This window comes from Sinocyclocheilus anshuiensis, unplaced genomic scaffold, assembly GCF_001515605.1.
Source record: "Sinocyclocheilus anshuiensis isolate Anshui unplaced genomic scaffold, SAMN03320099.WGS_v1.1 scaffold130, whole genome shotgun sequence".
NCBI lineage: Eukaryota > Metazoa > Chordata > Actinopteri > Cypriniformes > Cyprinidae > Sinocyclocheilus > Sinocyclocheilus anshuiensis.
In genome coordinates, this window is record NW_015544207.1 from 919,842 (window position 1) to 933,684 (window position 13,843).

The window sequence follows — 13,843 nt, forward strand, 5'->3', positions numbered from 1 at the left end:
GACACGATTCTGTAGCTGACTCCTCAGGAGGAGACGGTCCTGGAGCTTGCTGGACACTCTGGGATGTCCTGAAAACTTCTTCACTGCAGCCAAACCTCTCTCCTTGAAGTTCTTGATGATCCGGTAAATGGTTCTTTCAGATGCAATCTCTTTTGCAGCAATTTCCTTGCGTGAGGCCATTTTGATGCAAAGCGATGATGGCTGCACGTGTTTCTTTGGAGGTAACCATTGATAACAAGAACACAATGATTGGAAGCGCTTCTTCCCACCATCAGTCTGCTCTTACAATCTAATTAGTATGATAGTGATTAACCTGACTAGTATTCATTCACACTTTCACATGTGCTGCTGATATGATTAGTCAATTAATGTTAGCTGGTCAGGATCAAAAAACAGTGAAATTTGTTTTGTTTTTGTTTTTTTGTGAAAAGTTCATTTTTTGGCCAATGAAGCTTTTAGCAATTATTTAAAATGGATCTGATCACTCTACACAATAATCTAAAAACAATGTGAATGAACATCACAACAGCTTAAGCAGCAAACTTTGCAAAACACAAAATTTATGTCACTGCCAAAACTTTTGGCCATGAGTGTAGAGCTTAGTATGTAATATTGACCCTATTGTGCCTTTTCAAATATTACCTTTCATGCAGTGTGTCATGTAGCTGTATGTGAACATAAACTATCTGCAAAGTTGTGAAGCCGACAGTGCGCGATAAATAAAGTTATTGTCTATCAAAAAAAAGAGTCGGCTCGCAAACGCCTAAACAAGTCGTCAGGAATTCGAATCTTATTCTGTTACGGCTCTACGTCGCAAAGTAACACATTTGCATAATGTCCGCCCACGTTCTACGTCGCCAGCTTGCCTGCCCACAAACAGTAAAATTTCCGTGTGGTTAACATCATGTTGAGAAGACGCTGTATCCTATGCTGTGAGAGTAAATTTGTTTTCTCACATCTTATAATTACCACAAACTTGTTAACACTTGACACTTACCACTGAGAAGCGTCCTGCTCCAGTCGTGCTTGCGAATCAGTCTCTTGCCGATCAGCCAGTTCAACCGTTTCATCATCAGACTCCGGCTCGAATTGGTAAGGTACAATCGATACCATCTTTTCTATGTATTGACAAGTCTCCAGGGCTGTCATTCTGTCGAGACTGATTCTTTGAACTGCTTCGTACGAGTCGTTTACGAATCATTTAGAAATGAGTTAAAATTAAATCTATTTTTTAAGAAAACTAACGTGTTTTCTGACCTTGCATGCATTTAAACCTGTTTTAGGAGACTCATAAAACAATATTAGCAACCTTAAAGATGGCATAATAGGGGCACTTTTAAGAGTTTTTTCTCCTCCCACTCCTCATCAGACTCGATGCTCACTCGGGTTGCCAGATTGAGGACATGCAACAGGAACGTGTGCAACTGACCCTTCGCAAAGACCCGCTCCCCCCTTCATTACTGTTGCTATGTCCGACAAGCCATGGCACTCTCACACTGCACATCACGTTCTCACGCAGTGAAAAATACATCGCAGAGCAAACATCAAACAGACAACGCATCGGCAGACGAGACAGAGCAGGTTACTTTTGGTATGAAAAGGTCTCAGCTTTCAAATGTGGTCTTTTTTAGGAAATTCAAACAATAAAAACGGTTTTGTGGCTCTTAATAGAAATTATATTAAGAACATGTGAAAATAAATCTGTTCTCAGATACCAAAGATAACAAGAACTCGGCATCCACTCTCTCCTCTCTCGGGATACTCTTCTTCGGTGTTTGTTTACACTGGTTTTCGAAACAGCGCCACCACTCTCGTCCTTTTGTGCAACAGCAGCTGCTCCGGGCACGTGATCTAAGCTCAAATCTGATTGGATGGCCCGTTTCATCGCAGAGCAATGGGGAAAAAATCGACACATAGGACGGAAAAAAAAATCCTCACTTTTTCGCACTGCGAATGATCACGCCTGGTGTGAATAGCCCCATTAGGGATCTATTGTTTCGATTCAAAAGCGTCATCGCGCTGAACATTCGCGCCAATTTTCGCGTTCAGTGTGAAAAGGCTTTAAATTGATGAGTTGTTCGTTTGCTGGCGTCCATGACTGCAGTACGCTGTTTTCTGCCAACTGGCAACCAGGGGTATAGAAAAACTATTGTGTAAACTGGCAGTATGCGGAGTCACAGACCAAAACAAAAACAGACATTCCGACACAGAAAGCACATTTCAAAGCAGAATAACTGACTGTAGCATTGTTTTTTGGATAAGTATGTGAACTCAACATGCTTCCTAAATATCTGCTAACATAATATGTTATTATTATGCTTTAATAAATGACATACATCACCTTTAATCATATTAAGTTTTCACTACAAACCATGTGTGTGTTATTTGAGTTTTCAAGTTGAAAGTAAAGTTGTGGAGTTGTAGAGCTGTAAAATCTTGTGTTAATTAGCAGAACTACTGTTCTAGGTGGATCAACCTCCAGTTATGTGTTATGATCATTCCTGTGACTTGAGTGATGGTATCTTGGCATACCTTGCAAATTTACTTGGTTTACAAACTTTGCATGGTCATGACAGGAATTGAAAGATTGGATATAACTTTGCACAGATAAGTTCAGTAAGCAGTCTTATATTAATAACATTAACAAGTCTTTTTTAAACATTTATAGCAATGCAATGCCATGCTCCATTGATTACCATAGTAAGTGCCTTGCTGTAAATTAGATTTTTGTACACTACTATTCAAAAAATTTACATTTTTAAATTTTAAATAAATAATACTTTTGTAGTTTTAATCAGAAGATTTCAGTACAGCTGAAACTAGAAGAAGTCTTTTAAATGTCTGATATCACTTAAGGAAAGTTTTTCTGTCCTGTTTCTGCCTTCTTCATTTCTCTGTCCAATATCTGGAATTGCAAAATCAGAATTGAGAAATATTCAGTAAAAAAAAAAAACATTTGAGTAAACATATTTCAGTTTTCTCTTTTCTTCAGGGAGAAGCGTGTAGTCGTGACAGAATTTGTGTATACAATATTGTGCAATTGGGAATTGCGTGAAAAAACGTGTGTTACAGCGTGTGTAGCACTGTGAAAGGATAAGTCCGAGTGGATCTATAACAGAACCCCCCCTCATCCACACACACACACACACACACATCCTTGGCCTCTCCCAAAGCAAGGTGAATGAGCAGAAAGGCTAATGGCTTCCTGACATTGAAACCACATTCACATTCTGGAGTGATTCCACACTACAAAAAAACAAAAAAGAAACAAAAGAAGAGACAACAAAAGAGAGAGAGCAAAAACATGCCATCATTTTCTGAGGTGCGAGGGTGACAAGACTCATTGGGCCAGGGCCACACTGATGTGCTTATTAGATCTCTTCAATTATTGAAGGCAGAAATCTGCAAATTCACTGAAGAGTCAAGCCACTTTTGTGCACAAAAACTAACCAGTCGAACTGCTTTCTCATATGCCATGACTTGACACCCCTACCTTTCTTTTTCGGGGGATGGGGTCTTCAAACAGGAAGTGTGTACTCTCGGTTTCCTCAATGTTGTCATCACTCTGGGTGGAAAGCAGGAAGCTCTTGCCGGCATCGTTGGAGAGGGGCGGGGACGGCGTGGAGGGCACCGATTGGTCGCTGGCATCCCAGCTCCAGTTCCCACTGGTAGAGCTGCTGTAGCTGGCAGACAGGCTCTCTTTCCAGCCCTTACCAGCCAAATCTGCACCTGAACACAGAACACAGCGTTTTAAAGCAGGAAAAGACCTTTGACACTATTGCCTGGAGTATGTATTATTACCTATCCCAGAACCCAGCACACTGCATGAATTCACAGATTAAAAATCAAATCCATGGATTAAAAAATAAAACAAAAGACATAACAAAACAGAACAAAAAACAGATAAAAAAAAAACAAAAGACAACAAAAAACAAGGGAAAAAAGAACAAAACAAAACAAAAGACAACAAAACAAAAATAAAAACAAAAGAAAATGAAAGACAACACAACAAAAACAGAGCAAAACAAAAGACATAAAACAAAACAAAAAAAACAAAAACAGAACAAAACAAAAGACAGCAAAACAAAACAAATCAAAACCAAAATAAAACAAAAACAAGACGTACAAAAAAAAAAAAAAAAACCAGAACAAAACAAAAGGCATAAAATGAAACAAAGAAAAAAGCAAAAAATCAAAACCATAAAAAACAACCACCTAAAATAAATAAATAAATAAAACAGGCATATTCAAAACAATGGCCGATTAATAATTATACTGAAGTTCCAGGGGCTGGTATCTTACCAAACCCAAAATATCAGTACATATCAATACATCCATTTACTACTATGACTGATCAATTTTGGTGTGTCCCAATTTTTGCACAGGTGAGGCCAACTTCAGTCCTGGAGAGCCACAGTCCTGCAGAGTTTTGCTCCAACTTTGATAAAACGCACCTGCCTATAGCTTTCTAGTAACCCTTAGACCTTGATTAGCTTGTTCAGGTGTGTTTGACTAGGGTTGGGGGGATTTAAAAACTGCATGTTGTGTTTACTTGTGTTATCTTTGACTAATATTTAAATTTGTTTGATGATCTGAAACATTAAAGTGTGACAAACATGCAAAAAAATAAGAAATCAGGAAGGGGGCCAACACTTTTTCACACCACTGTATGTTGGCCACCCCGCTCTGTTCTAAACCAATTTTCAGTATAAATAGTGTGATTAGTGTTCTCACTGAAAATTCCAAATTGCACTTCAAATACCCAGATGATGCACTTCACTGAAAAACGAAGTGTGGAATGTTGGACACTTGCACTCAACTGTCACAGCTTTAATACATAGGCTATTGGAGGATAAGGGGCCATCAGACTCTGATGGTGAATGACAAAATAACCTCATAAAATTCATACACCAGACAGTTGAGTGCATAGAATAAGTGCATAGTGCATAGTGTATAGTGCGTCATTTGGAACACAACCTTTGTTATTTGGAGCTAGGTCAATTTCTGTGAAAGTGTGCATGCTAAAAGAATTCATTCTGAATCAGACATCCATTCTTTCACAGAATGCAGGAAATTTGGCATTAGACTCAGAGTGAAAATCATTGATTTGTTTGTGCATATTTTACACTTGTTTATTACACGGCTCTCTGAAATACTTTATTCTGATTGGTCAGTCACAACATTCCAAGTTGTGTTATCCCCAATAACATCCGTCGTAATTAGCAATGCCGAATAACACACCACTTATCTGGCTTCTCTCACATCTTTCCTATCACACCACCGCACTCTCTCTCAGTTCATTCAAACACAGCTGCCATCTTGCACCTCAGTCATTGACTGTATTTACTGTAAAATAAAACCGTCGTCTAGACTCAATGCTGTTTGTTAGGAACTGTTTTTCTTTGTGGAAGCGTTGCGTTTAAAAGCTAATAAAGTATTTCAACTCAAATCAATACTGGTGTCTAATTATTTACTTATGTGGCAAGTCGCCCTGGAATAAGCAGGATAATAAACATTCAGCTGGTTGTTATCGCAGGATAAAGGGGTTTATTCTGCGTCTGCGATAACATCCACCTGGCTGAACATTACTCCTTACATACGGTTTAGTCAGATTGGAGTTGGTGTGAACTCACACAAATATCCCTGATGGCACGCAACACTGGGTGAAGATAAAATAACACAGCAGCACTCAAACCTGTAAAGCCATTGTATTATTTCATTAATGCGAAACAGTTTCACACCTTGTTTTGTTGCTTGTGGCATTTTTAGTCAAATAAATGTTTTATAAATTGCAACACATGACCTAGTGTGCACTCTAATAGAAGCAGAAAGTAACAACTTCTGTAACTGCTTCAGTAAATGTGTTTATATGAGATTCATTTGTCAATAGATCTATAAAAAACTTAATAGTTTAAATCAACACAAGTTGACTGTTTACAAGCATTCAAATTAACAAAGAAAAAAGAAAAGAAATAAAAACTGTGCTAAATGATTCACATCACTACAAATCATGGTAACACTTTACAGTAAGATTCACTTTTGCTCTATCATAAACTAACGATAACTAACATTTTACACAGCACCTATTAATCTAGATTAAAGTTAATTTATAAATACACTACAGTTCATTATTTTATGTTGTTCATAAAACATACATTAATGTTAACCACTTAATGTTAAAAATTTATTAGTAAATGTAGAAATTAACATAAATGATTGACTGATGTTAAAAAAAAGAACCATATTGTAAAATGTTGCCAAAATCTCAATATTCAAGAAAAACCTAAATGTTAGTGAAGGACTGACATTTCAGCTACCAAAAATATTTGCCTTTTTTATTTATTTATTTTTGATTACAGCCACTGTTTATAATTATATAATTAAAAAATCAATCTAAAAACAACCTTATGTGCAATTTAAATGCTTATTGATTGATTGATTGATTGATTAATTGATTGATTGACTGATTGATAGTTTAATTCATTATTATTATTATTATTATTATTATTTGTATTAATATATATTTTTTTTAGTTTTGCTTTTGGCTAAATGAAAACTCTATTTTCAGTTTCAAAAATAATTTTGGTGCATTATGCTCAATACCATATCAGCGCCAAACAATAAAGGTTGTAAACACAAATCTGCAGATATACCATACAGCTATGTAAAGATGAGCTATGCAACAGAATAGGACACACTGTCCAGCTGATGTTAAGCAATAATAACCTTGAACAAACTAACTTAACGAAATCTCTAGGCTTAAAGATACCCTTGAGCAACAGCATAAACTGTGCTGACATTGCATGATCCCAAACAGGCAAATCACCCCCAATTCATGGCACTTGACCTCTTAGGATTATGGTCTGGGTTCTTCCAGCATGTCTGCTCTTGCCATTTAGCAGATGTTTTTTATTCAAAGCGACTTACAGTACACTAATTACAGGAACACACTCCCTGGAGTGGCATGATTTAGAGGTTAAGTGCTCGGCTCAAGGGCACAATAGCATCAGAAACGAATTGTAATCTAAGTAGCCCTACAGTTTCTGCCTCAATCCTACATGAGGATTGTCACACCAGTTTGATTTTCAGTCATCAGTGTTTTATTGTGGTTAAATCCATTTCAGATAAACCCAGACTGTGGTTGGTCACTTTACAAGACCGTATCTTCCTCTCAAAGTTGGCGGTTCTTGGCAGGAATAAGCTGCAATGAAGACCAGACCTCATGCCGTTAGTCATTAGACGAACAAAACTACTGAAATACCAGCAGCCCATATTAATTCTTTCTTTATCTGTTTTCTAGTGGGGAGGAAAGGGACAGTTCTCTGTTATTTGTGCAGCCACGCTGATACAGTACAATAAGTCTTTAATTTCCCAGAAGGGCAATGTGTTTGCATTAAAGATATTAAAAAATGACAATGCACAAATAAAAAACACATAAAATCCAATCCCAAGGCCAATGTCCTTGATTAAATAGTAATGGAGAGTAAGGAAAGCTGTGGCACTTGTTACTTAAATTGTCCTCTAGGCAAGAGTAATGAGATATAATATTATTTCAGGATGTCTGCTATCAACTGAAAACATCTATACCGAAGGGACATTGAAAAATGACTTACACAAATGTGAACATGAGAAAAACTATTTACTAATGCGCTATGTCATTTCAAAGATTTATCTCGCTGCACATTCACTTTTCTGTAACCCATCCAGGAAAGGGTTTAATATTCAGAATATATACATGTAAATAACCTGTTTTTCTATCATTTTCTAACAGTATTTGCAGTAGTATTAATTTCCAGTTGACCATGCCATGCAGAAAAATAGTTTTTCGGCATTTTTATTAAATGTATACGAGGTATATGAGGTGCCTTTTTAGGTATATGGCCAATTGACAAATATTATTTAAATTACCATTCAAAAGTTTGGGGTCTTGAAGTTGTTTCTGCTCACCCGAGACTGCATTTATTTAATCAGAAATACAATAAAAACAGAAATATTGCAAAATATTATTCAAATGTTAAATAACTGTTTTCTATTTCAATATATATTTACATTTACATTTAGCAGACGCTTTTATCCAAAGCGACTTACAAATGAATATATATTCAAAATTTGAATATATTCAAATGTAATTTATTCCTGTGATGCAAAGCTGAATTTTCAGCATCATTACTCCAGTCTTCAGTGTCACATGATCCTTCAGAAATCATTCTGATATGCTAATATGCTGCTCAAGAGACATTTCTTATTATTATCAATATTGAAAACAGTTGTGCTGATTAATATTTTTGTGGAAGCCGTGATACATTTTTTTCAGAATTCTTTGATAAGTAGAAAGTTCAGACAGCATTTATTTAAAATAGGAATATTGTGAAACATTCTAAATGTCTTTGCGTTATGTCATTTCAAAGATTTATCTCGCTGCACATTCACTTTTCTGTAACCCATCCAGGAAAGGGTTTAATATTCAGAATATATACATGTAAATAACCTGTTTTTCTATCATTTTCTAACAGTATTTGCAGTAGTATTAATTTCCAGTTGACCATGCCATGCAGAAAAATAGTTTTTCGGCATTTTTATTAAATGTATACGAGGTATATGAGGTGCCTTTTTAGGTATATGGCCAATTGACAAATATTATTTAAATTACCATTCAAAAGTTTGGGGTCTTGAAGTTGTTTCTGCTCACCCGAGACTGCATTTATTTAATCAGAAATACAATAAAAACAGAAATATTGCGAAATATTATTCAAATTTTAAATAACTGTTTTCTATTTCAATATATATTTACATTTACATTTAGTCATTTAGCAGACGCTTTTATCCACCGAGACTGCATTTATTTAATCAGAAATACAATAAAAACAGAAATATTGCGAAATATTATTCAAATTTTAAATAACTGTTTTCTATTTCAATATATATTTACATTTACATTTAGCAGACGCTTTTATCCAAAGCGACTTACAAATGAATATATATTCAAAATTTGAATATATTCAAATGTAATTTATTCCTGTGATGCAAAGCTGAATTTTCAGCATCATTACTCCAGTCTTCAGTGTCACATGATCCTTCAGAAATCATTCTGATATGCTGATATGCTGCTCAAGAGACATTTCTTATTATTATCAATATTGAAAACAGTTGTGCTGATTAATATTTTTGTGGAAGCCGTGATACATTTTTTTCAGAATTCTTTGATAAGTAGAAAGTTCAGACAGCATTTATTTAAAATAGGAATATTGTGAAACATTCTAAATGTCTTTGCGTTGACTTTTGATCTCTTTAATGTGTCCTTTCTGAATAAAAGTATTAATTTCATTCAAAAATATCAAATTAAATCCTATTGACTCCAAAACTTATTTGAACAAAGTTATACAGCGTACTCAATGACACTCCAATATCCCTTATATATAATAATAATAATTATAATAATGACTAAATTATCCATCATCCAAAATTCATCACTGATACAAATTTGGCCAACTAAAATAGCACAATAAACCAAAATAATCAAAGAAGGTCGGAGGATTTGAGTGACTCAATAACTGAAGGAACAAACGAGAGGGAAATCCTCCATGGAAAGTGTTCAGAGGATCCATTAAAACAGCCTGTTCCTTCCAAGACACAAATGTAAGGGACTGTGGAGGGACAGCCATTGTTTTGTGACAGCTTAAGAAAACTCTCACTTTTCATTTTGTTCCAGAATCTCTGAAACGTCAGAACAAACCCAATACAAGTACGCTTTCACCACAGTTCAGTTAACATTAAAAATCCTGCTCTTTAAAAAGAACAATCTTTGGTTACACGTCTTAAAGGAATAGTTCTGTTCAATGAATCTGATTTGATTCTCGAGTTTGACTCACTGGCTCTTTAGTACACATTTATTGTAATTGCATGGAAAATAGCAACCACTACATTTCTCAAAATATCTTCTTTGGGCTTAGAAATGACATGAGGGTGAGTCAGTAATAACAGAATCGGTTTCATTTTTGGGTAAGCTATTCATTTAAGGGCAAAATCTGTGTTTGATTCAAAGTCTAATAAAACATCAATGAGAGAGTTCAAGAACTTCTGCTGCTGCACAATGTCTATTGTCTTTTCTTCTGAAACTCTGTGAACATACTTTTGGTTTTGGAAGCCGTGAGCTGAAGGAAGGACAGTCACTGCAATTACAAACCCATAGTCTGGTTTTCCTCTCATCATGCTAAAGGGGACATAAAAATGGAAAACAGAATTTTTCTTCCTCTTTTGAAATAAGAGTCTGATGACCATGTGCTGATATTTATACAAAACTACACTGTATGTCTACACAGACAATTTTGTGAAACTAATCTGCAAAAACTGTTCAGAAATCATGGTGACTATGACATCACAACCATGAGCTCATTAAAATATGACCACTGGTATGCTGAGATTAGCCAATCATAACAGAGGTCATTTACATCTAGAAGTCTTAAAGGTACAGTACAAAAAACAGCCCGTTTAATTGTACAGGGTAAAGTATAAAAAAAATAAAAATGAAAAGAAAAGAAAAATGAAAAGAAAAAAAAAATGTATTTGGTGCAAGAAACCTTGACTAACTTTATAAGTGATACAATTCAAATTTTGAATTTTTTAAATATATGTATTACTTTTTAAAAATAACTGTTTTCTATTCCAATATATTTTAAAATGTAATTTATTTCTGTGATGCAAAGCTGAATTTTCAGCATCATTACGCCAGTCTTCAGCGTCACATGATCCTTCAGAAATTTTTCTAATATGATGATTTAACATTTTTTATTATCAATGATGAAAACAGTTGTTCTGGTTAATATTTTTGTGGAAACCGTGATTTTTTAATTTTTTCAGGATTCTATGATGCTTAAAAAATTCAAAAGAACAGCATTTATTTGAAATAGAAATCTCTTGTAACATTTTAAATGTCTTTACTGTCACTTTTGATCAATTTAATGCATCCTTGCTGAATAAAAGTACAAATTAAATACAAATTCAGTCATTAAAAACATTAGGCTGCTTTTAGCCTTCCGCTGGAGTTGGTTCACTTTCCGGCAATGAAACTAAGTAAATAATTACATAAATTAGCACGATAATATCGTGTATCGGCGATCTCACAGGCTGACGATAGGACAATATGAATATTGAGCATATCGCCCAACTCTATTATAATATAACATAATTAACATAATTAATAATAACTGGCTCAACCAATGGCGTGAGTTTGGGGCGGGACTATCTGTTTGAATCAGAACGCACTGTGTTCGAAAACAACCAAATATTTGCAACTCTGTTTGGCGGCACACAAATTACACACTTCATTAATGCCAAAATGGAGAAAGCAGGAGTCCTTTTGAGCACTTATGAAGGTTTAGAGCCTGTTTGACAAGCCATCATTCAACCTGAGCGCTCTGGGATCTATCAGGTAACAGGGAAGCGAGAAGTAGAGCGATGTTTAACCTGAGGCACTGGAGGAAGGGTTGAGCACCAACGGGCTGGTGGACAGTATGGTCAGGACGGTGGCGGCCATCACTTCTTTATCAGCAAGACCAGAAGGCCTCCTGTTAAAAAAGAGAGAGCGAGAAATGAGGTTTACCAATCACTGACATCTCAAGACCTGGATCAACTAAAACCAATTACGTCAAGCAGAGCCAGATGTTAAGCGCACTCTCACATCAACATAAAACGGCACACATCTGTTAGGTGGGCCGCCCAACCTTTCTCTCTCTCTCTCTCTCTCTCGGCCTGAGTGCCCGTTTTCTCTGTTTGGCAGGCCGAGTTCCACTTCTCTCGGCCGTATCGCAGCTCCCTACAGCGCAGTAAAAAACACTAGCGCTTGGCCTCTGGTGTATGCCCACACAGCACAGCTCCATTATCAACTGTATTTATTCAGCGTGTGTGTGGGAGACAGTTCACTCGTGTTTGTAAATCAACACCAGGGTTTAGTGCGCGGCTGAATGAAACGCTCTGTTAACTGTTTAGGGTCTTGCTCACAGGTGAGATTCAGCTTCGAGCTGTGTATGTATACTGCGTGCACATGATTGATGGCTGTTATATTGGATTGCAGTGAAAGAGAGGGAAACCGGAGGGATTGTGGGAGATCAGAGAGAGAGGAGAGCGAGTGAGTGTGTTAACAGACATTACATTGAAATATTTATGCAAATTAGAAATGTTTAAATAAGATTACTGTACAAGATGGGACTGATGCGAATGCGATCAGTGGCATGTTGATTCAACAAACACAACTACACAATAATATCAAACAAATGTTATGTTATTATAAATTCATCTCTTGTCAAATGGAGATGACTTTGCTTCTAGTCTAGTTCTACGGACCAAAAAAAAAACAACCCTGAATTTTTTGTAATTTCAATGTATTTATTTGTACATTTGCATATAATTAAAATGTGTCATGACAGGTTTGATGTCAACTGCGATCAGTATGGAGCCATGTTGTTAATTAAAATGAAAACAAACTAAAACTATTAAAATATTTTGTTAATTATAATTATTTGCTTTGGCACATAAACTGAAATAAGCTGGAGTACTACAATTAAATGAAACCAAAATATATATAAAATCAATTTGTAAAAAAAAAATTACAACACATAACAAAACCACTAAAATGTGTATATATAAGCTCATAAAAAACAAACAAACAAACAAAAAAAAACAATAGTATACAAATAATACTATAATAATGATGGCCATATCTGATTATCAGTGAATAATTAATACAATTTTGGTCTGTTTATAACACAAAGTTTTTGTATGAGTATCTCAAAAGCCATATGGACTACTTTTATGTCTTTAAAAAATTACGAATTTGTTTTTTAATTACATTTGACAACCCTCGTGCCCATTAATTTCTACTGTATGGAAAAGTGGAGCCTGAACGTTCTGCTAAACCTCTTTTTTTTGTTCAACAGAAAAACTATCAAATGGTTTTGGAATGACATGAGAGTGAAAGAAGGAAATTTTTGGTGGTGAACTACTCCTTAAAAGTCAACTACCTATTTCAACATTCGTAATTATGTCATTTTTGAGCCACGCTAGAGAATTCGGTGAGAATCAGATTCTTCAGATCTTCTCCACCCTGAACACAGCAGCACTGATCTAAGCACAGAAACCGACACAATGCTAAGCTGTCTCTGTGTTATATAATCAAAAAAATCCCACTCACACTCCCTCATAATTTCATGAAATATGCTCCCTCTGCCCAACACACACACACACATGCTGGGTTTCTGCCTGCCCCCCCGCCTGCTTTGGCAACCCAACCAGAGCAAACTGGTTTAGAGTCGCTCTGAAAGCCAAGCCCAGAGACTTGGCAGGGCTGTCAAACTTTTTTCCTTTATCTGGGTCAACTTCCAAATATCTTTCTATTGCTGCAAAAGAAAAGAAAAGCAAGTAGTGGATTAGAAGCAGACAGACTAAGGAACATAAATAAAATATGAAGTTCTGCCTCATTTTTAGAGGAGAGGAGAGGAGAGGAGAGACTGTCTGCTTCTAGAGGCAAAGAAAATAACACACATTACAGATGACGGTACTATGCTGGTTTTTATTAAAGACTGTGTGTGTGTGTGTGTGTGTGGAGCATACATTCAGAATGAATATGTAGGTGTATGTTTGCATTTCTCTGTTTCCGACAGTCTTGATCAAAACACACTGGAGGTGGATTATGCTGGTATTTTTGGTATTGCATAAAAATATATATGTAGCAAATTATATTTAAAAGCAACACCCACATGCGTGCACACACCCACATGCACACACACTCACACACACACTCACACACTCACACACACACACACACACACACACACACACACACACACAC

The 13,843-nt window shown here is 35.9% G+C and overlaps 1 protein-coding gene across 3 annotated transcripts in view; it reads right to left on the reverse strand.

Moving 5' to 3' along the window:
- Positions 1-13,843, reverse strand: part of LOC107696993 (zinc finger protein 704-like) — a 75,788-nt gene that overhangs the window by 14,979 nt on the left and 46,966 nt on the right. For all 3 annotated transcript variants that reach the window (XM_016497591.1, XM_016497590.1, XM_016497592.1), the window contains exons 3-4: positions 11,464-11,564; positions 3,494-3,729 (exon numbers count right to left, since the gene is read on the reverse strand). In XM_016497591.1, coding sequence (XP_016353077.1) covers positions 3,494-3,729; positions 11,464-11,564 — 337 coding nt within the window. The remainder of the gene's footprint in view (positions 1-3,493; positions 3,730-11,463; positions 11,565-13,843) is intronic.